We start from the raw sequence: 21,449 nt of genomic DNA, 5'->3' as shown, positions 1-21,449 counted from the left end.
CACTTTTTAAATATTAAATTTTAAAAGCCTAAAATACATTAGAACACTTGTCTTTACTAAATAAGGTCCTTGGTTTAATCGCCAATGCTCTTATGCTGTAGTGCCTTTAAGTAAGGCACTATAAACAATAATATAAACTTCTGCTAAGCCAACACTTAATCGGCAGCTTATAAATATAAGGCAAATATAACCTTTAATATCCTAACCAGCCAAAGCCAACTTGAGATCGAGTCGGGGTAACTAAAGTTACTCTATGATTTGGTAGTCAAGTCAACCTTTCCAAGTCGAAGATAAATAAATATTTTATAAAAAATTTTTTTAAATGAGTATAAGCTATAAAAAAAGTTATCAATCAAATTAATAAGAATGTACAACTTTACTTCAGAATGAAATTATTTAAAAAAAGTTAATATGTAAGTTTAAAAATTAAACAATTATTTTACGTAAGGACAGCCTCCTTGTGCGATGGTAGTTGGGGCAGGTGGTTGTGGTGCAGCCCCTGGGTATTTCTGACAAATATATCCCGTACTTATTCCACAATTGTTATCACTCCATAAGCCTAATAACACACACAATTTTACATTAAGCAAATTTGTTTTTGTAATATTATAATTCACAAGTAAGTGGACAATAATAAATATTTATCAATAATTTTTTGGTATTTTTTTAAAATATTTATTTATCCTTAATGTGGTAAGGTCGACTTCACAACCTAAACATAACACCAGGTACCCTGACCCAGTCTTGAGTTGCCTTTGGCAGTTTGGGATATCATCACTTATAATTGCTGGATTATTATGCAGCTGATAAGTGTTGGCTTAGCAGGAGTTCATACCGATTATAGTGCCTTACTCGAGGGCGCTACAGCATGTAAGCAGCAAGAATCAAACCCAGGACCTAATGTTATAAAGCTAAGTTTTCTGACCACTACACCACGGTGCTAATAATTTAGTTTTTAAAACTTTTTACCAGCATAAGTTTTCATTTCAACACAAAGTTCTTGTCCGTGATTATTATCAGGTTGATTTCCCATCCAGTTCTGATATTGAACAGGACTCCCGTCGATCCAAACATATGGACCGTTCGTACCATCCTGTACCATTCCTATCCACATCTCGTCTATTCCAGCTCTTGTGCCCTGTTTAAATTTAAATATTTTCGGTAAACTGGATGTTGTAGCAATCTAAATAAGCAACAAATTATATGATGTTGCAATGTAGGTAAATAACAAATCAAATTCATGATTTGGAACATTTATTGACAAGAAATTTCTCATACTTTATTAAATATTAAACAGCCCCCTAAAAAGTTACAAATTTTATTTAACCGGCAACAGTATTGATAAATAAAAGATTGCAAAATTAGAAATTTTGCCCAAAATTGTTTTATATCTTCGATGTAAGAAGGTCAACTGCACATTTAAACAGAGTCAGGTCATATGACTTAAAAAACTGCCCATTGTGGTGCTTACTCAAATTTTACTAATAATAAAGGTTTAGTTTTGTAGCAAGTTAAGTATGCAATAAATATTATAATATAGCAATATGGGTAAATGGCAAACCGATTTTATGGTTAAGGTCATTTATTGCCATAAAATTTCCCATATATTAAATAATATTAAATAACCCTCCAACTCAACTTTACAAAAAAGCTACAATTTTTATTATCAAAATTCTGTAAAATAAAAAATAAAATTTGCAAAATTAGAAATTTTGCCCCAAAATTGGTTATATCTCGATGTGAGAAGGTCGACTTATCTAACGTTTTTGAACAGCCTCATGTTATATGACATAAAAAAACTGCCATTTGTGGTGCTTACTCAAATTTAACTAATAATAAAGGTTTAGTTTTGTAACAATTTAAGTATGCAATAAATATTATAATATAGCAATATAGGTAAATAACAAACCAAATTTATAATTTAGAACATTTATTGCCATCAAATTTTCCATATTTTAAATATGTTAAATAGCCCCTCAATTAACCTTACAAAAAATTTACAATTTTTATTATCAATATTCTGTAATTTAAAAAATAAAATTTGCAAAATTAGAAATTTTGCCCCAAAATTATTTTATATCTCGATGTGGGAAGGTCGACTTAACTAACCATTTAAACAGGGTCAGGTCATATAACTTAAAAAACTGCCATTTGTGGTGCTTACTCAAATTTCCCCAAATAGAGCTTTTGTTTTTCTGCCTTACAGACAGGTGAAAATTTAATGACAAGACCTATTTTAAAAAAGATTTAAAAGATTTCAAGATGACAAAAGACCTTTTCTAAGGGTCTAAATTTAACTTCTCACATTGAGGATAAACTAATACACAAATAATTTTAAACTAAACAGAAATTAATATTTTACCTGTCCAGTGATAAAACTTTGTTCATCTTGGGAAGCAATGGTAACAAGACTTCCACCATAAGTTTCGCAATCAGATTTAGCAGAGGACCAGCTCATTAAAGGTGTTGTCGCAAAATAATAACATTTCTGGAGACCAGTGTACGTACTTTTGTATGCCATCCAAGGACGATCCGATCCACAAATTTGTGGAGCTAAAAAGAAATCGAATTAGCATTTAAAACTAATTAAAACTTGGTGTTAAATTTACAACTAATACACCGAAGTACAATATTTAGTTATACAATAAAAACAAAAAAATTGTAAATGAAATAATATAAAAAGATATATAACCACACATTTTGATTCTTTGGCAAAATTGATTTTACAATAATTATAAGTTTATTTAGTTTAATTTAAATAAACTTTTTCTTATAATACCCGGCAGCGTGGTGTAGTGGTAAGAACACTTGCTACACCACCATGAGGTCGTGGGGGTTAAATCGCCACTGCTTTTATGCTGTGGCGCCCTTGAGTAAGGCGCTATAAACGGCATGAACTCTTGCTAAGTCAGCACTTTAGCATAATTACTGGGCAATTAAAATCTATAATATCCCAAACTAACTCGAGACTGGGTCGGAGTAACAGTTGTTACTCTATGTTTAAGTCGCACATTCGACTTTCCCACATCGAGGATAAAGATATATACAAAAAAAAAATAGTTTTAGTAAAACTTACATAATGTGCCCGGTGGTGCAGTATATGCTGGAAACAAATCTCTGCCTAAAATAATAAAAAAAGTCAGAAATAAACCAGGTTTATATTTTAGCTTAAAATACTAGCTAAAAGCCTGCCCTACAGAGGGCATTTTAATTGTCGTAATATGGTCGCAACTCTTGAATAATGTTTTCTAATTTACTCGTGTACCAGAAATGACAGTTTTTTTTAAGTTGTATTGGCTTATGAATTGAACATACATACATATATATATATCATTCACTAAGCTACGTCGTATATAGATAATAATAAATATTTTAAGATGCCATTTTACCTCTTTCAACTTTACAGATCCAGTTTCTTGCTGCATCACAATTCAAATCATTCCATCTAATATTACCGGGTGTAAAGTAAACTTCCACACAATTTTCACGGCCATTGTGGTTATTCGGTTCACCATCTTCCTGTTATTAAATATTAACCATGCTTATTTATTTTTTAATATTTTTTTATTCTTGAAATGGGGGGTTTGACTTTACGACCTAAACATAAAGTAAAATTTGTTACCCCGACCCAGTCTGAAGTTGACTTTGGCAGTTTGAGATATTAAAGTCATATCTGCCCAATATTTAAGCTACTAATTAAGTGTTTGCTTAGAAGGAGTTTATACCGTTTATGTTGCCTTACTTAAAGACACCACAGCTCGAGAGCAGTAGGAATCAAACTTAATACCTCATGTAGTGAAGCCAAGTCTTCTGACCACTACATCACACTGCCAGTTTTTAACAAACAATTTAACACAAAGACTAAAAAATCCAATAAAATTTATAATATATGCATAGCAATGAAGTAGGATGGACAATTTCAATGTAGATATTTTTACATAACATTTTATGATAAGCTTACCCAGTTAGTATAAGACAATGGTGTTTTATCAGACCAACCCATAAGACCATCTGCTCCGCGCTTCAAACCAACCCAGAAAGCATAAGACTGATCCAATCCTCTGTAAATTTGTAAATATATTTGTTAAGAATTTAACTTTAAAACTGTCAAGTTAATATTAATAACTTATAATTCATATGTTTTGCAATTTAGAACTTTGTTAAGGTACAAAAGGTAGTATAAAAAAATACAGTAACTTAAAAAAAATATATACATTTTTTGTCCTAGTTATGTTTTATGTTATTACTAAAAATTGGTGTAATTAAATTTTAACATTAACTAAATTAAAATCATTTATAATAAAACAGTATTTACTGAATGCCAGCTGCAATAATTTGTTCTTCCTGTGAGCTGTGGATACTGACTAAGTTTGAACCCTGAGATTCACAATGAAGCTTGGCAGCTTCCCATGATAATTGTTTAGTTGTATCTGTCCATTCATTTATCTATACAAAAAGTAAAACTGCTATTAAAGGTGTAAAGTAAGTAAAACTGCTATTAAAGGTGTAAAGTAAGTAAAACTGCTATTAAAGGTGTAAAGTAAGTAAAACTGCTATTAAAGGTGTAAAGAAAAATTAACACAGGCAAATATTGATTAGGAGTTGTGAATATTTTACTACAAATAAAATCCTATCCGTAGGTCTGACAAAAATTATTAGTATTGTAGAAATTGATAGAAGCATAACTCGAGTCAGATTTTTTATTTATTCGATTTATTCAAAATTTAAACCCAAATTAATGGCATTGTGTTTTTTTTTTTTTGGTGTATAAATTTATCCTCGATGTGGGAAAGTCGAGTGCGCGACTTAAACATAGAGTAAAATAAGTTACTCCGACCCAGTCTCGAGTTGCCTGTGGCAGTTTGGGATAATATAGACTATAATTGCCCAATAATTATGCTGCTAATTAAGTTTTGGCTCAGCAGGAGTTCATACCGTTTAAAGCGCCTTACTCAAGGGTGCTACAACATGATATCAGTAAGGATTGAACCCTTGACCTCATGTGTGGTGTAGCAAGTGTTCTTACCACTACACCACGCTGCCAGTTTAATAACTCCTAATATTTAGATTTAATTAAAAAAGTGCAATTGTTAATGATGTATATGAACATTTTAGTAGTTAAGTTTTATCATATTTACCTGATAACAGAAAGTGCCATTACTCCAACCATACCAACCATTGGGGCAGTTTCCATTGGGACTTGGCGCAGTTGGTCCGGCTGCTGTGGTGTATCCTATTCTAGGGGCTTCACATATTCTGTAAATGGAAATAAAGTAATTTTTTTATTTTTATGTACATTTGCTGTATATATATTTAAGAAAAGTTAAGGTAATTTACACTTAGTTTTTTGGGCATAAAATATGTAACTTTTTTTTACATTTATTTATCCTTGATATGGGAAAATCAATTTCACAATTTAAACGTAGAGCAATATTAGTTACCCCAACCCAGTCTAAAATTATTTTTGTCAGTTTGAGATATTAAAGATTATAATTGCCTTATAATTAAACTGCTTTTTGATATTAGACTTGGCATGGGTTTATACGGTTTACAGCGCTTACTCAAGGGGACCACAACATAAGCGCAGTGGGGATTAAACTCAGGACCTCATGTAGTGAAGCCAAGTGTTCTGACATAAAATAAATAAAAAAAAAATAAAAAATTAGCATTTGAACCTGTAGTTTGGTGATCCACATCCTACTGGGTTACCCTGATACCAAAGTCCAGTTGCTTTATCCAAAGTGATACAACCTACTTGCCCACCATCTCTACCCTCACATGGAACTGCATGGTTGGTGTATACTGGATCAGCAGAGCACCACGGTCCACCTAAAATAAAAAAGTTTTTAAAAAATTGTAAAGTAAAAAAAAAGAAATAGTTTCAACTGCAAAATTGTTTTAGTTAATAATTTTAAATGCATAAAGCTTTTGTTATCGTTTGGTGATGTACAAAAGCAAAAACAACTATAAAAAATGGTATTTAAAACTCAAATTTGCAAAAACTAATTAAAGTACTTGAACAACATAAAAATTTTACTAAAGTTATACTATTGTACACTTAAAGTTTGTAAAAATACAAAATTTATTCAACAAAATTTTAGATATTTTATATAACAACTTTTATTTTACCTAACAGTTCGTATGGTACACTTAAAGTTGGTAAAAAAAAACTCTTAAAAATTTAATATATATATAAACTTTATGTTTTACCTAATAGTTCATACGGTCTTCCAAAAGAAATGCAATCATAATAAGAGACACCTTCATATAGGAAAGGAAATGAACACTGGTGGACAATATCTAAAAAAAATAAAAATATTGTCAGTTAGTGTAAACTAAGTTGTTTTTAATTGCATTTAAAAATAAGTAAAAATTTAAAATTAAAATTGTAAATGCAAAAATATCTAAATAAATTAGATTTACTATTAAAATATTTTGAATTTACACTAAAAAATTTAAAGTTGCCAATTTTAGTATTTTAGTGTGTTGAGGATAAAAAAATTACATGGTTCATCGGGTCCCCAAGCTGTAAAGGTCACCGGTTCCCCTGATGACCACTTAAAGGTCATGGCACCAGAGGGGTCCACAAAAGCACCAAGTCCGATCATAAACCTTGTGTTGTCATCTGTATGTGAGGTTTGTGCAGCTTGACTTGAGATATATAACTGCTCATAATAGTTGTTGATTGTTGCTAGATGACCGCCCTGGTTTCTGTTAAAGTTGACAACAAATTAGTATAGGAAGTATAGGAGGCACTCTTACTATAATAAGTTGTCATACAAATTGCAGGTAAAATTTTAACATTTATGTGTTTTAACATTTAAATTAAGGTACTTAACATAAGAGTTACACTCTAACTACAATTAGGATTTGACAACAAAGTGAATATATAACATATGTTACGTAAATCACAGTTAAGGTATTGGACTATTTTTTTGATAATTTACTGCTTGTTATTTTTTGTATTATTTAACCTTAATGTGGAAAGGTCGACTTCACAACCTAAACATAAAGTAACATTATTTACCCTAACCTAGTCTTAAGTTGCCTTTGCCAGTTTTGAATATTATTAATCACAATTGCCCAATAGTTCATCTGCTGTTTGTATTTTTGTTCAACAGAAGTTTATACTATTAAAAGCACCTTACTTAAAGAGCGCCATGGCTTAAAAGCAGTAAGAATTAAACTCAGGACCTTAAAAGTAAAAGTAAGGGCTATAATCACTACTTACACACAGAAGGTTTCAGCATTAGTCCACACTGACGTAGTGATATCAAACAAATAACACGAAGCCTCATTTCCCTTCCATCCTGATGGACATCCATCTACTTGTTCTTGCGCTTGATTGGTTGGAATTTTATCCATTTTACACATGTAGTTCATGATTGTATCACATGAGTGGTCGTTCCATAAACCGCTGTAAGTAGTAGTTAAGACGTAAGTTTTTGTTTCATATTAAAAATAACGAGAAATGGAATTTTAAAATTCAAAAAATAATACTGTTTAATGTATTAGATGCAATTTCTTTGGTATTTTTTTTTGTACTTAAATATTTAAATTCTTAAAGTCAGAATATTTTTAAAAATATATATACCAGTTCTGCTTTTAAGTTATAGAATAGTTAATAATATAGATTTTAACCGTATTAACTTAGCAATATTAACAGGTTAAAAATACCCAAACAATAATAAAGGGCTTAGTTATCAAACAAGTTGGCCTTTTAACATCAAAAATAAATCAGTGTTTAGAAACCTTAAAAAATTGAATTTTTTACCTCCATTTCCACATGTGAACACATCTTTCTTGTGCACCATTCGGTTCGTTAAAACTCCATCTTGTATATTGAACTTCAGATCCATCACTCCATTGGTAATAATTCTGTTGTGAAAGATCGTCCATACCTATCCATACATCATCAGTAGACTCATCTGTATACAAAACAATATAATTCCCCATTTGTGTTTTGAAAAATTGCGAACAATGTAATTGATACAAATTTTTTTTGTATATATCTTTATCCTCGATGTAGGAAAGTTGAATGCGCGACTTAAACATAGAGTAACATCAGTTACCCCGACCTAGTCTCGAGTTACCTGTGGCAGTTTAGAATATTATAGATTATAATTGCCCGATAATTATACTGCCGATTAAGTGTTGGCTCAGCAGAAGTTTATACCGTTTATAGCGCCTTACTCAAGGGCGCTACAGCATGAGATCAGTGGGGATTAAACCCACGACCTCATGTGTGGTGTAGCAAGTGTTCTTACCACTACACCACGCTGCCGGTCAATTAAAAAAATAATAAAAGTTTTTTTTCAATTAAATTAAAGTTTTATCAAAAAGGCAACGTTCTATGTTTTAACATGCCTTTACTGTAGCACTTTTTAAAAGAGGTATGTATAAAACAAGCATAGTTTTATTTATGATAAGCCTAAGCATGTACAAATACTTATACAAAATAGAATGTATTGCTATGGTTAACATGTTGTAAATGGACACTAGGTACTTACATCCATAAAATACCATGCTCGAGACAAAATTCTGTTCAGCTTGGCTATGAATGCTGACCAAATTTCCTCCGTAACTCTGACAACGCTGAGATGCTGAACTGTAATCAACCTTAAACAAAAACAAATTAAAAATCAGGTTATCCTCCTTTTTAATTTTTGATAGGTTTAGATTTTTTTTCCAATCTTAAGTTGCAAGGAATAAGAAACTCTTTTTGACAAACAGACTTAAATACTTTTAGGCCTTGCAAAGCAATAGCTGCACTACTTTAAAACACACACATATACTGCCTAAAAGACAGTTTTACCTTGGAAGACCTTCTAGTTAGGTAATAACACCAATCCTTCCAACCACTCCAACCTGATGGACATCCTAAATGATCACCTAAAACAAGTAATATTACGTTATCTACTAATATATTAAACTATTTCACTATGTACTATAACATTTTATCTAGATATAATTGTATATTAAGCTGAACTGGTAGTTTATTGTTTACTATAGTGCAAAATTTACAGACAGCCGACAATTAACTTGCACCACCAATATTACTGTACATTTACAATTCTTTCTAAAAAGTTAAACAAACAAGTTACTTGTAAAAGCAAAAGCCAGCAAAGATATAAAACAACTACATACAAAAGTATAATAAAATAGGGTTAAATGGCAGTAAACAAGTTAAATGACAGTTTTGTTGTTAAGTTATCTTAAAGTTTAGTAAGACAACTTTGTACTGTTAGTTACATACCTTGAAAAACAAAGGAGCCAGGCCATGAACCATAACTACTTGAAGTAACTCCATGCTGGGTTGAACCTTCATATTTCTCCAAACCAGCAACTTTCTTAACATTTACAGTACCCCCATGGTCGGCTAAATTAATTGTTTTATTTATTAAATTGTTTGATTTAGTTTTTGTAAACCTAGCAGTATCCTATTTGGCCAAACAATAATGCCATATCTACATTATTAAATAACAAATAAAATACCGAAACTGCAAAAAACAGAGATTTTGGGTTAAAATCAAATTCATTTTTTTTATATTTATTTATCCTTAATGTGAGAAAGGTCAATAAACATAGAGTAACATCAATCACCCCAACCCAGTCTCAAGTAACCTTTGGCAGTTTGAAATATTATAGATTATAATTGCCCAATAATTAAGCTGCTGGTCAAGTATTAAATCAGCAGAAGTTCATACCGCTTATAGTGCCTTACTTTAGCAGACTTGAGTATCGAAGCAGCGGGAATTGAACTCAGAGCATCATGTAGTTAAGCTAAGTATTGTTACCATTAACTATATTAAATTGTTATCACATTAATAAAACATTACAAAATATATTACCTAGATTTTACAATACCAACAATTACAAAGTTTATTTACCCGTAAATCTTCCATCGTGGATAGCAGCAGGGCAGATGTAGGAATCATCAGTATAAACAATTGTACCCCATAATTTGTAAGTCCCTGCATCACAACCAGCTGGACAATTGACTGTAAACTGGTCTTTAGAGTAAGCAGTTGCTATATCGGTACAATATGCTCGATCTAAAGTAATAAAATAAAGCTTAAAATTGGGGTTTTAAAAAAGAAAACTGCTAAGTATGTATTTTTACAACACCATACAATTTTTTTTTATTTAATTAAAGATATTACAGAAGAAAATATGCAATTTTGTAGAGTTTTTGTACAGTATTTAATTAGTTTTGAAAGATTTTATTAATATATACAAAAGAGTCAGTTTTGGAGTGATTATATTTATATTTACAAATTAATTTAAATTTTACATTATTAATTCATCTATCAAATATTCTTGAATAAGGTGGTATATAATAATTTCTTATTTTAACAGTTTTCTGGTTTAAATACCTTCAACTGCACAACCCAATATATCCAATCTCAAAGCAATGTTATTGTTCCATGCTTGAGGTTGAATTCTTATATATCTCGTACTGATTGGTTCCCTTAAAAATCCTTCAACTGGAGTTGTTCTATCAAAACTACCAGGAAACAACTAAATATAAACAAGTTTTTACAGTTTTTGTATATATCTTTATCCTCGATGTGGGAAAGTCGAATGTGCGACTTAAACATAGAGTAACATTAGTTACTCCGACCCAGTCTCGAGTTGCCTGTGGCAGTTTAGGATAATATAGATTATAATTGCCCAATAATTATACTGCTGATTAAGTGCTGGCTCAGCAGGAGTTCATACCATTTATAGCGCCTTACTTAAGGGCGCTACAGCATGAGATCAGTGGGGATTGAACCCACGACCTCATGTGTGGTGTAGCAAGTGTTCTTACCACTACACCACGCTGCCGGTATTTAGTGTTTAAGTATTATCAAACGCCAAAGTTAAAACAGGTACCTTTAATCTGAATAGTAAAAGTAGCCTTATAATTATGTTACAAAATTAATATAATTAATTTAAAATAAAATGTTTTACAAGAAATAAAAATTCACAGTCTATTAAATTCTATATATTCAAAAAAAATTGTTTTATTAACTTGTATTATCGTATTTAACATTTAAAAAGACCAATAATAATTAATAAACTACCTCTTTTACTCCAGATGGGGTCATGTATGTTGAAAACCTTGTTCCATCTTCACTGAATGAAATATAATAATCTTTTATCCAATCGTCAGTGTTTACATCCCCCTGTACCACTACTCCAGACACCTGTAAGTATAAGATATATTTAATGTAGCTTAATGAATCATTAATATAAGTATAAATCTATATCCAAAATTATGGGCCTGAAGTAAGTTACTACAAGCAAATATTAGTTGAGAGTTGCGACCATATCATGACAATTAAAATGCTGCAGTAAAATAGGCTAGCGCTTTGTAATTATAAATCCAACAATATTTGCTTTTTTAGAGGTTTTTGATTAGTTTAAGGCTTGAATAATGTGTTTAATCCCCCATTACCCCATTTGTTTTTAATATTTTTTTTTGGGGGGGGGGTTGGTGACCATGCCATAACATACCTAAAATCTTTATGTAAACATTAATACTACATACTTAAAATCTTTATGTAAACATTAATACTAAATCATTAAATTGATTTTGTCATTTTTTCCTGTCGCATTGTTGTAATATTAATTGTATATCGTATTTATTATTTACTTTTATCAATGTGTGAAAAAACAAAATAAAAAAAATATTTAAAATTATATATAAAAATTTAGACTCAAATTTTTAATATTGCAAAAATTTTACCTTCCTAAATTCATTTAAATCAACTTGTAACCATTCGTCTATGGTGTTTGCCGTAGGTTTCCAACTTTTCAAGTTAACAGCTAAGTAAAAAATGTTTATTTTTAAGATAAAACTAATATCGTAAGAGTAAGGTTTTTCAAGTTATATGTTTAATTGAACAATATATAAAAAAAAGATATATTTTAAAGGGTTAAAAATAGTCTAGAATAGCAGTAGTTTTAGCCTAACTGTAAGATTAGTTTATTATTTGCATACAAACCTTTTCAGACAAATAGTACAATTAAACATTAATAATATTTAAAACTAATGTTTTTTTTATTTAACAAAAATCACATAAAAAATATTTCTTATTCTGTACTTACGACAACAGAAGATATGTCCTTTATGTGGGCAGGGATCAGTTGGGGTATTGTAAGGGGGGCATTCCCCCAAAACTTGACCCCACTGTGGGGCTCCGTAGTGATCATTATGGATCCAACAAACCCTTCCTGGGTCATTGGGGCTGTTATCATCACCCACTTCAACCCAATCGTTAACTCGATCCCTGTTTTAAAAAAAAAAAAATTTTTTTTTTTTTTTGACTCTAAACTCTAAACTCGAAAGTAATTTTAACTAGCCTTAAATGTAGAAAAATATTAGATTTTTTTAAAAAATTAAAATAGAAATAAAATTGTTGTTTAACAGCCTACAAAAAGATTAATTTTTAGTTTTAAACTTTTTTCGATGACCCTTTTATCTACGATACTGCAAACCATAAACAATACAGACCCTACAATTGAACAAAGTAATCAGAAAATTTTAACTGAATAAAATAAAGCTTTTTTGATTGGCTCAAAATGGTATGATTAAAATAACTGTCTTTTTTTCTTTTTTTTTTTTGTATATATCTTTATCCTCGATGTGGGAAAGTCGAATGTGCGACTTAAACATAGAGTAACATCAGTTACTCTGACCCAGTCCCGAGTTGCCTGTGGCAGTTTGGAATATTATATAGATTATAATTGCCCAGTAATTATGCCGCTGATTAAGTGCTGACTCAGCAGGAGTTCATACCGTTTATAGCACCTTACATAAGGGTGCTACATTGAACCCACGGCCTTATGTGTGGTGTAGCAACTGTTCTTACCACTACACCACGCTGCCGGTCTTTGATATTAACAGTATAATTTACCTAATAGGTGCCCACTGATCCCCACTTTGAACCCCAATAGTTGGAACTCCATTCGGACAAATCTCCTTCTGAGTACAAAGATCCCCTCCCATGCTTACACAATATGCTCGAGCTGAATCCCAAGATACTTCAGCTCCTGGTTTCTGGTAATGTTGTAAGACTTGCAACTCTGTGAAAGTTTAACATAAAAAGTTAATTGATCTATCTTTTAGTAAACAAGGTTTTATAAAATGTTAAGTTAAACTACTAATCAATAGGTAAAGCTATATTATTAGGTGTTTATTTTTGAGTAAATAACATTTTATAAAATATTCAGTTAAGATACCAAGCAATAGGTAAAACCATTTTATAAGAACTAGTCAATGGCCCGCCTTATGGTTGTCGTTTTTTGTTGGGATATAGTTGCTACTCTTTACAAAATTTTGCCTGCATTAGTTATATCAGGCACCACAAGCAGCAATTTTACTTTTATTTGTAAGCCTATAAATTTAACATTCATATATAACATATAGATAAACCAGTAATTTACATCAATTTTTTTTAGTTATTCTAAATCAAACCAAAAAATTAAACAGCTTTCAATTTTTAGAATATCTCCTTCTTTTAATTAAAACAAATACATTTAAAGTAAAATAACTTACGTCCTCCAGTATAATCTAATCTCGCATTAGCTGCTTCATACCCAGGTTGCTCTGACGAAGCAAGAAAATTACCGTCTGGTAAGATTGGAAGATCACTGCTGACAAAATCTTTAGATACACCAAGAGACTTGTAACAACTGTGGTAAAAAAAATAAATTTTGTTTGTATGTAACTTAAAATATTTTTTTGAAATTGAAAAAAAAATTGGCTGAAACTAAAGAAAATTAGTTTAAAATCTGTGTGTTTTTTATAAATTTGGGATTTCTTCTATGCATTAAAATTTTTTTTATCAAAGTTTGCAACATTTTGATTAAGAACCTACAACATCTTGATACATTTTAACTAAACCTAGAATTGTATCTTAAAAAAATTAGAGAAAGGCGCTATAGACAGAATAAACTCCTGCTGAGCCAACACTTAAAAGCAGCATAATTATCGGGCAATTATAATCTATAATATCCCAAACTGCCACAGGCAACTCGAGACTGGGTCGGTGTAAATGATGTTACTCTATATTTAGGTTGTGAAGTCGATCTTCCCACATCAAGGATAAGGATATATATATTAATAAAAAATAATAAATACTAACTCTGGTTTACAGCCCAGTAATTCCATCCTCATAGCACATTTTTTTCTGCAAACCACTGGTATAATCCGAATTACTGTAGTTACTATTGGTCGTATAAATATATTTGTAACTTGGTCGTTCTGGTTGAAATTCGCATCAAATACCTAAAAATAATTGTAAAGTATTATATATCTCAGTGCAAGTTAAATTTATTTTGTAATTAACTTTATAGCTACGTAAAAAAGTCAAGGTTAGGCTATGATCTTATTAAATTTGCCATGAATTTGTAAGTTTAGGCTATACAACTCTGGCAAAATTAATTAAGTTTTTACTTTAACAGTTCCTTCCAATTCTCGGTAATCTTCAAAGATGCCACGAGCAGGATTCCCCATGTATTGGACACTGTAAGACTTGAGCCAATTATTTTGGTTGTTCGGTTGATTAAATCCATTTCGACCCTAAAACATTTTAAAATTGTTAGGAACATTTGCTAAGTGCAGGCTTGTTTATGTTAGGTAGTAATATTCGAACAAGTACTATGGTAATGCAAAGTTTCAAGACATGTGGCTTAAGTGATACTAACAATATGAAGCTTAATTCACATAAAAACAGGGATTTAATGGATTCAAATATTGTGTTAGTTAATAAACTTAAATGTTGCAGCCCACCACATTCATATATCAATAAATACATATATATACAGATACATATCCAGTTTGAATCATTTAAAAAAAGTATTTGTGGTGTAGGGCAAATTACTAAAAAAAATTTGCAACTATATTATGACAATTTTATAGTAACTGGGGTAGGGCCTGTGGAAAATAATAGCCTTAAAATTTGTATACAAAGTCATTTCTTACTTGTGTTACAACCCCTCTTATCTCATACCACTCTCTAAGATTAACTTGAAACCAGGGAGCAGGATCATTTTCAGCTGCAATCCAAGCTCCACGACCTATTCCTCCAATATCAACAAGATCACTAAAAACAATCATTTTATGCAAAAAACAAAATATCGAAAATTATTCTAAATTTTTAAATAATTTTTTTTTTCGATTTTTAGTTACTCAAAATTTGTAAGAAGTTAGTTAGTTTATGAAATTTTAAATTAACAGGTATATATTTTAATTCAGCGTGGTGTAGTGGCACCAGCAGCATTGTGTAGTGGTAAGAACGCTTGCTACACCACCATGAGGTCGTGAGTTTAATCCCCACTGCTCTCATGCTGTAGCGCTCTTGAGTAATACGCTATAAACTCCTGCTGAGCCAGCACTTAATCAGTAGGATAATTACTGGGCAATTATAATCTATAATATCCTAAACTACCACAAGCAACTCGAGACTGGGTTGGAGTAACTGATGTTACTCTATGTTTAAGTCGCGCATTCAACCTTCCCATATCAAGAATAAAGATATATACGAAAAAAAAATTTGTAAAGTTTAACATTTGTTTTTAAATAACAAAATATGTTAAAATTTTACACATATTGGTCGATGGTGTTTAATCTTCCTCGAGCTGGGTAGGATGCGGCATCAAGTTGCGAAGAAGCACTCAATTGATTATCTTTAATTGCTCCTCCGACTTCCACTCCGAGATGTCGGAAGCAACAATCATCAGATGTACATTCAGCTACTGGGTCCTCCGCACTAAAATTTCAGCAAGATTTTAAATTATAAAATTTAACTTATATATTTTTTTATTAAAAATTTTAAGAATATCTAACTGTTAAAATGCTGTTGTATAAACAAAAAATATGCAAAACAGCATTTTTAATTTTTATGTAGAAGAAAACTGCATTAAAATTGAATAAGAATTGTTTTCAATTCATCACTAAACATAACTTTACATTTTTACTATGCAACAACCAAATTTAAATTCTTATAAAGTTTACAAAAAATTAATATATTTACTGATGAAGATCTTCTTTCTCACAGATGTAACCATAGTAACCACCGCAACCGATGTCATTCCATTCACCATTTGCCGCCCTGAACTCAATGCAATGTTCATCTCCTGCTCCATTCGGTTCACCTAAAATAAAATACTTTAATAAAAAAAATGGTAAAAATAAGCGATAAAACTTTTTTGTGGGGTTACATTCTAAACAAAATATCTTAGTTTTTTGGTTTATAATAATTGTAAGTAGGTATACAACATGTTTTAAAACTTAGATTTTATTTAATCCATTAAAATCTTACTACCTTAAACATAATACTTCGTTATAATAAATGTTAAAAATTAATGATAAAACGTGTTTAGTGAAGTTAGGTTATGTGTAAAATATATTTGTAAATAAGGGCTAGGTTTTTTTGCATCATAAAACAGTGACTAGTTATAAACAATGTATTTTTAAAACTAGAGTTTTTTTTTACTATTAATAATACATGAAACACATTTATAAATTGTAGTCAAGATGGGCAAAAACATTTCTATATCAAAAATAAAACAACATTCATATTACATCCATTTTTCATTAGGTTTTACTTTTACTCTTTATAATATTTAAAACACAATTAAAGTTAAGATTAAAAATAGATTTCAAGGTTTACACATTATCAATAATAAAGTTATATACTACATATTATAAATTTTTTTTAATTTTAAAAATAGTTTAAACAAACAAAATTTACTATAACAACACAGACCTGCAGCCCAGTTGATAAAATTAAAAGGGGATCCATCACTCCATCTCCACCCTCCATCAAAGGCATCAATATCACTTGGAATAAAATCAAAACCGTTGTAAGTATCCAAACCTCCTGTCCAGAATGCTCCGGTGTCTAAGAAAGCTGTGTAAGCTAAAAAAACATTTTTTGTTAGGTTTTATGTTAACTTGTTTAAGTATAAAAAACTTGCTAAAAAATATTTTAAATTAAGACAGCACAACATTTTTAAAGCATATTTTATTTATTTTTTGTATATATTTTTATCCTTGATGTGGGAAGGTCGAATGCGTGACTTAAACATAGAGTAACATGAATTACTCTGATCCAGTTTAAGGTTGCCATATTTATTTATTTATATTATGTGGTCTTAGAGTCAAAATGTTTTGTAGGCTAAAAAAGTTTGTTTCATTAGGTTTTTATTATAAATATGTAAAAAACTTAAAAAAATGCTCCCAAATTAAGATAGCAAAAAAAAAATAAATTTGTCCCATTTTACATACAATGTAGGTTAAAAATTAAAATTCCATTTTGAGCAATTAAAACTTGCCTTGAATAAAAGATTGTTCATTAGGTGAATTAAAACTGATTAAATCCCCTCCTTCTTGCTGGCAATGTAACCTGGCATCTGCCCATGGCCTGTAATTAAAAAATTTAAACTTTAAAAATGTAGTGTTGGGTCCCAAAAGTTTAGGGTTTGATGCCCAATGCTTTCAAATTCCATTTTCATCGAGATAGTGAAATAACTACTTTTTTATTGGTAGGCACAATAAAAAAATCACAAAATTACCGACTAATAAAAGTTATAATATTAATAAAAATTTATCTAGTAAATTAGTTTTTACAACCAAAATCAAACGAGCTGTTAAAATATTAAATTACCTTTGGTAGTTTCCAACAATTTTGTAACACTTATGAGTGGATGGATTATGAATATACCCAGTACCACAATATGTGTCATCGGGGTTGGCTTGGTAAAATAAAATTAATTTTTAAAATGTAACTTAAAATTGTAAATACATATACATATAAATGCCCCGTAAAAAATGTAAAATAAACAAAAATTAAAAAATACAAAATATACTAAATAACATAAACTACTCAATATATTAGTAACAAAAAAACTTATAAAATACCCTTATTAAAATTCTTAAAAGCATTATTATAGATATGTTAAATTTAACTTTTATATTAACTTACAAGGCACTGTTGGTGGTTCTTGTGGAGCTGTTCTAGCTAAAACAAAAATAATATGATCATTAACAGTAAAAAAAATTGTGTTGTACTAGTACTAAAATAGCTTCAAAAAGTATAATACCCATTTGTTTTTATAAAAAATACAAATGTATAATTTTATGGCATTGCATAATAAATAAAATAGTTGGCTTTACTACATGAGGTCCTGGGTTTGATCCCCACAGCTTTTATGCTGTAGTGACCTTAAGAAAGTTGCTATAAACAGTATAGATTTCTTCCGTGTCAAAACTAATTAGCAGAAGAATTATCAAGCAATTATAATCTATAATATCCCAAACTGCCTAAGGTCAACTTAAGACTGGGTCATGGTAATAAATGTTACTCTATGTTTAGGTCATGAAGTCGACCTTACCCTTTAAAAAACAATTAAAATAATCACTTAAATATTCAACATAAAAACCTAATACTTACTTGCATACATTTTACAAATGGGCAGCACCAATTCAGTGCAAGGTCTATCATTCCAAGCTCCCCATGCACCGTCTGTATCAACTCCTATTATTCTAATACAGTCTCCATCTAAACTAGGTTGCTCGTATTTCCAATTAAAAAAATCCTAAAAAAGTTGAGTATTAAATGTGGAAGTATTGCATGGAAAACTATTTAAGGTATTTTAACCTTTTACAAAATTTGGACAATGCTTATTTTGTATATATCTTTTTTTATTCTCGTTGTGGAAAGGTCGAATGCGCGACTTAAACATAGAGTAACATCAGTTACTCCAACCCAGTCTCGAGTTGCCTGTGGCAGTTTGGGATATTATAGATTATAATTGCCCGATAATTATACTGCTGATTAAGTGCTGGCTCAGCAGGAGTTCATACCGTTTATAAAGTCTTACTCAAAAAGTGCTACAGCATAAGAGCAGTGGGGATTGAACTCCCAACCTCATGTAGTGTAGCAAGTGTTCCTACCACCTTGCTGCCAGTTTTTAATAATTTTAAATTACTATAAAATTTAGGGAATGTGTTTAAAATTTGTTTTGAGTTTCTTCGAATAGAAGACCTCTTATTAATATTTATATCTGGACTCTGTCCTATAAAAACAAAATACTAAAATACAATCTACTTAAATTATGATTAAATAATCTGTTACCGAAGGTGTACCATCAGACCACACATATTTTCCTTCAACAGCTCTATCTGTCATTCCAATCCAGGATTGTGCCTTAATGTGTCCTATAAAACCATAAACAATAAACTAAAAATGTAACAATATTTTTATTCTAAATTGCAGCATTATTATAGTTTAGTGTGGCACTAAAAATGCTAACTGTAATGGTTTTAAGCCAAATAAGAATTTTTAAAATATATTGTACAACCTCTAAAACCTAATTCTAATAGTAAGTTAATAGCACAACCTATGGTTGACATTTTATTGTAGTAATAAGGTCACAACTAATATTTGTCCGCAATATCCTACCTGTACCACAAATAGCAGTTTTATTTATTTTGTAGACCTGTGAATTAAACATATATACATATATCTATCTAAAACAATGCTTTGTTACATATAGATGAAAGTCTATTAGTCATGATATTAAACTACAAACTGAAAGGTTTTAAGTTAAACCAGCAGCGTGGTGTAGTAGTAAGAACACTTGCTACACCACACATGAGGTCGTGGGTTCAATCCCCACTGATATCATTCTGTAGCGCCCTTGAGAAAGGTGCTATAAACAAAATTAACTCCTGCTAAGCCAACATTTGATCAGTAAATTAATTTTCCAGGCAATTATAAGCAATAATATCCCAAATTGCTAAAGGTAACTCGAAACTGGGCCGGGGTAACTGATGTTACTTTATGTCAAGAATAAAGTTATATACAAAGAAAAATAAATTATTACCGGATATAAAAGATTGTTCTCCAGCATCGTGAATACTCGCCAAATGAGCCCCATTTTGTTGCCCTGTACAAAAATGTTCAGCACTATCCCAGTTCTGCTGGGTTGAGTCAAAAAGGTAACAACGATCTCTAAATAATCTCCATCCATCAGGACAAGTGTAATTTACTGAAAAAAATGTTATGAAGATTATAATATTTAATCTAAAAAAAACTTGGTTAAATACAAATTACAGAATATTTTAGATAAAGTTTTGTTACAAAACATACAAAATATTTAACACTTAATTAAAAAAAACACCAGCAGTATAATGTAGTAAAAATATACTTGACTTTGCTAAAAAGGTCCCGGATTTAATCCCTACTGCTCTTATACTGTAGCGCCCTTAAGTAAGGCACTATTAATGATATGAAAACCAGCTGTGGCAGAAATTTATTAGCATTATCTTTCCAGCAAATATAATTAATAACCACTGCAGTCAACTTAAGACTGAGTTTGGGTCACAAACTTTAGACTCTTAGGTCGCCCTTTCTATATTGAAAACATTAAAGATCCCTAATTTAAGTTAAAAATGTTGTGCAATATCACAAAAAGGTTAATTTTACCCAGTGGAATGGGGATAGTCGATATTGAGCTCCCCTCCTTAATCTCACAGGCAAAAGCTTGAAGTGAATAACAATTTCCTATCTCCCAATTATAAGTACCTGAATGTAAATTCAATTTTATAAATATTAGAAAACCTAAAAAAATTTAATTTTTTTTAAGTCGGAGTACATAGAATAACTTCATTAAAATTTCATTACAAAATATTTAGTTCAAAATACAAAATTTGATTTAATAGAACAGCTATTTAAAGAAAAAAACAAAAAATATAACATTCTTAGAGTTCAAAACAATGGTATATCCTTTAAACCGGCAGCATGGTGTAGTGGTAAGAACACTTGCTAAACCACACATGGGGTCGTGGGTTCAATCCCCACTGATCTCATGCTGTTGCGCCCTTGAGTAAGGCGCTATCAACGGTACAAACTCCTGCATAATTAGCGGGCAATTATTATCTATAATATCCCAAACTGCCACAGGTAACTTGAGACTGGGTCGAAGTAACTGGTGTTACTCTATGTTTAAGTCGCGCATTTGACCTTTACACATCGAGGATTAATAAAAAAAAAACTTTTTAAATTCAAAACTAAATAAAATACTTTTCCCAGTAAAGACCCAACTACAATCATCTACATTCGCTTGTAGATTGTTCATTTGATTTCCATCCCATTCTGTGTAGGACCCTATTGTGCTACCATCAGACCAAGTTAATACGTTATCATGACCTAAATCTATGAAAGAAAATAATTAATTAATTTTAATTTTGTGAAAAAAATGGTCTTAATTAATAAGGGTAATTAAAATAATAATGATATGAATTTATCAATAAATTTAAAAGTGTAATAATGATGATAAATTAAAAAGAAGGGTTTTATATTTTTTGTGGTGATGAAGCAGTTTCATTTACATATTTATTAAAAAATGATTTAATATTTTTACTTAAAAATGATTTTTGGAATTAAATTTTA

At 30.4% G+C, this 21,449-nt stretch overlaps 1 protein-coding gene across 1 annotated transcript in view; it reads right to left on the bottom strand.

Annotated features, from left to right (window-relative positions):
- The window catches only part of LOC145741257 (uncharacterized), a 34,365-nt gene that overhangs the window by 8,626 nt on the left and 4,290 nt on the right, over positions 1 to 21,449 (bottom strand). Inside the window, exons 8-44 of the mRNA XM_082558813.1 lie at positions 21,081 to 21,212; positions 20,484 to 20,582; positions 19,882 to 20,046; positions 19,131 to 19,213; positions 18,447 to 18,591; positions 17,979 to 18,014; positions 17,661 to 17,748; positions 17,329 to 17,417; positions 16,761 to 16,913; positions 16,026 to 16,146; positions 15,597 to 15,761; positions 14,975 to 15,095; positions 14,447 to 14,572; positions 14,136 to 14,278; positions 13,547 to 13,683; positions 12,906 to 13,074; positions 12,097 to 12,278; positions 11,735 to 11,814; positions 11,070 to 11,192; positions 10,377 to 10,521; positions 9,891 to 10,055; positions 9,257 to 9,379; positions 8,816 to 8,892; positions 8,511 to 8,619; positions 7,775 to 7,928; positions 7,232 to 7,417; positions 6,506 to 6,711; positions 6,211 to 6,300; positions 5,676 to 5,829; positions 5,139 to 5,256; positions 4,316 to 4,446; positions 3,962 to 4,061; positions 3,390 to 3,519; positions 3,077 to 3,121; positions 2,363 to 2,553; positions 970 to 1,138; positions 444 to 559 (exon numbers count right to left, since the gene is read on the bottom strand). Of these exons, the coding sequence (XP_082414939.1) occupies positions 444 to 559; positions 970 to 1,138; positions 2,363 to 2,553; positions 3,077 to 3,121; positions 3,390 to 3,519; positions 3,962 to 4,061; positions 4,316 to 4,446; positions 5,139 to 5,256; positions 5,676 to 5,829; positions 6,211 to 6,300; positions 6,506 to 6,711; positions 7,232 to 7,417; positions 7,775 to 7,928; positions 8,511 to 8,619; positions 8,816 to 8,892; positions 9,257 to 9,379; positions 9,891 to 10,055; positions 10,377 to 10,521; positions 11,070 to 11,192; positions 11,735 to 11,814; positions 12,097 to 12,278; positions 12,906 to 13,074; positions 13,547 to 13,683; positions 14,136 to 14,278; positions 14,447 to 14,572; positions 14,975 to 15,095; positions 15,597 to 15,761; positions 16,026 to 16,146; positions 16,761 to 16,913; positions 17,329 to 17,417; positions 17,661 to 17,748; positions 17,979 to 18,014; positions 18,447 to 18,591; positions 19,131 to 19,213; positions 19,882 to 20,046; positions 20,484 to 20,582; positions 21,081 to 21,212 (4,766 nt within the window). The remainder of the gene's footprint in view (positions 1 to 443; positions 560 to 969; positions 1,139 to 2,362; positions 2,554 to 3,076; positions 3,122 to 3,389; positions 3,520 to 3,961; positions 4,062 to 4,315; positions 4,447 to 5,138; positions 5,257 to 5,675; positions 5,830 to 6,210; positions 6,301 to 6,505; positions 6,712 to 7,231; positions 7,418 to 7,774; positions 7,929 to 8,510; positions 8,620 to 8,815; positions 8,893 to 9,256; positions 9,380 to 9,890; positions 10,056 to 10,376; positions 10,522 to 11,069; positions 11,193 to 11,734; positions 11,815 to 12,096; positions 12,279 to 12,905; positions 13,075 to 13,546; positions 13,684 to 14,135; positions 14,279 to 14,446; positions 14,573 to 14,974; positions 15,096 to 15,596; positions 15,762 to 16,025; positions 16,147 to 16,760; positions 16,914 to 17,328; positions 17,418 to 17,660; positions 17,749 to 17,978; positions 18,015 to 18,446; positions 18,592 to 19,130; positions 19,214 to 19,881; positions 20,047 to 20,483; positions 20,583 to 21,080; positions 21,213 to 21,449) is intronic.

Source organism: Corella eumyota, chromosome 2 (genome assembly GCF_963082875.1).
Source record: "Corella eumyota chromosome 2, kaCorEumy4.1, whole genome shotgun sequence".
NCBI lineage: Eukaryota > Metazoa > Chordata > Ascidiacea > Phlebobranchia > Corellidae > Corella > Corella eumyota.
This window is presented reverse-complemented; position numbering and strand designations above follow the sequence as displayed.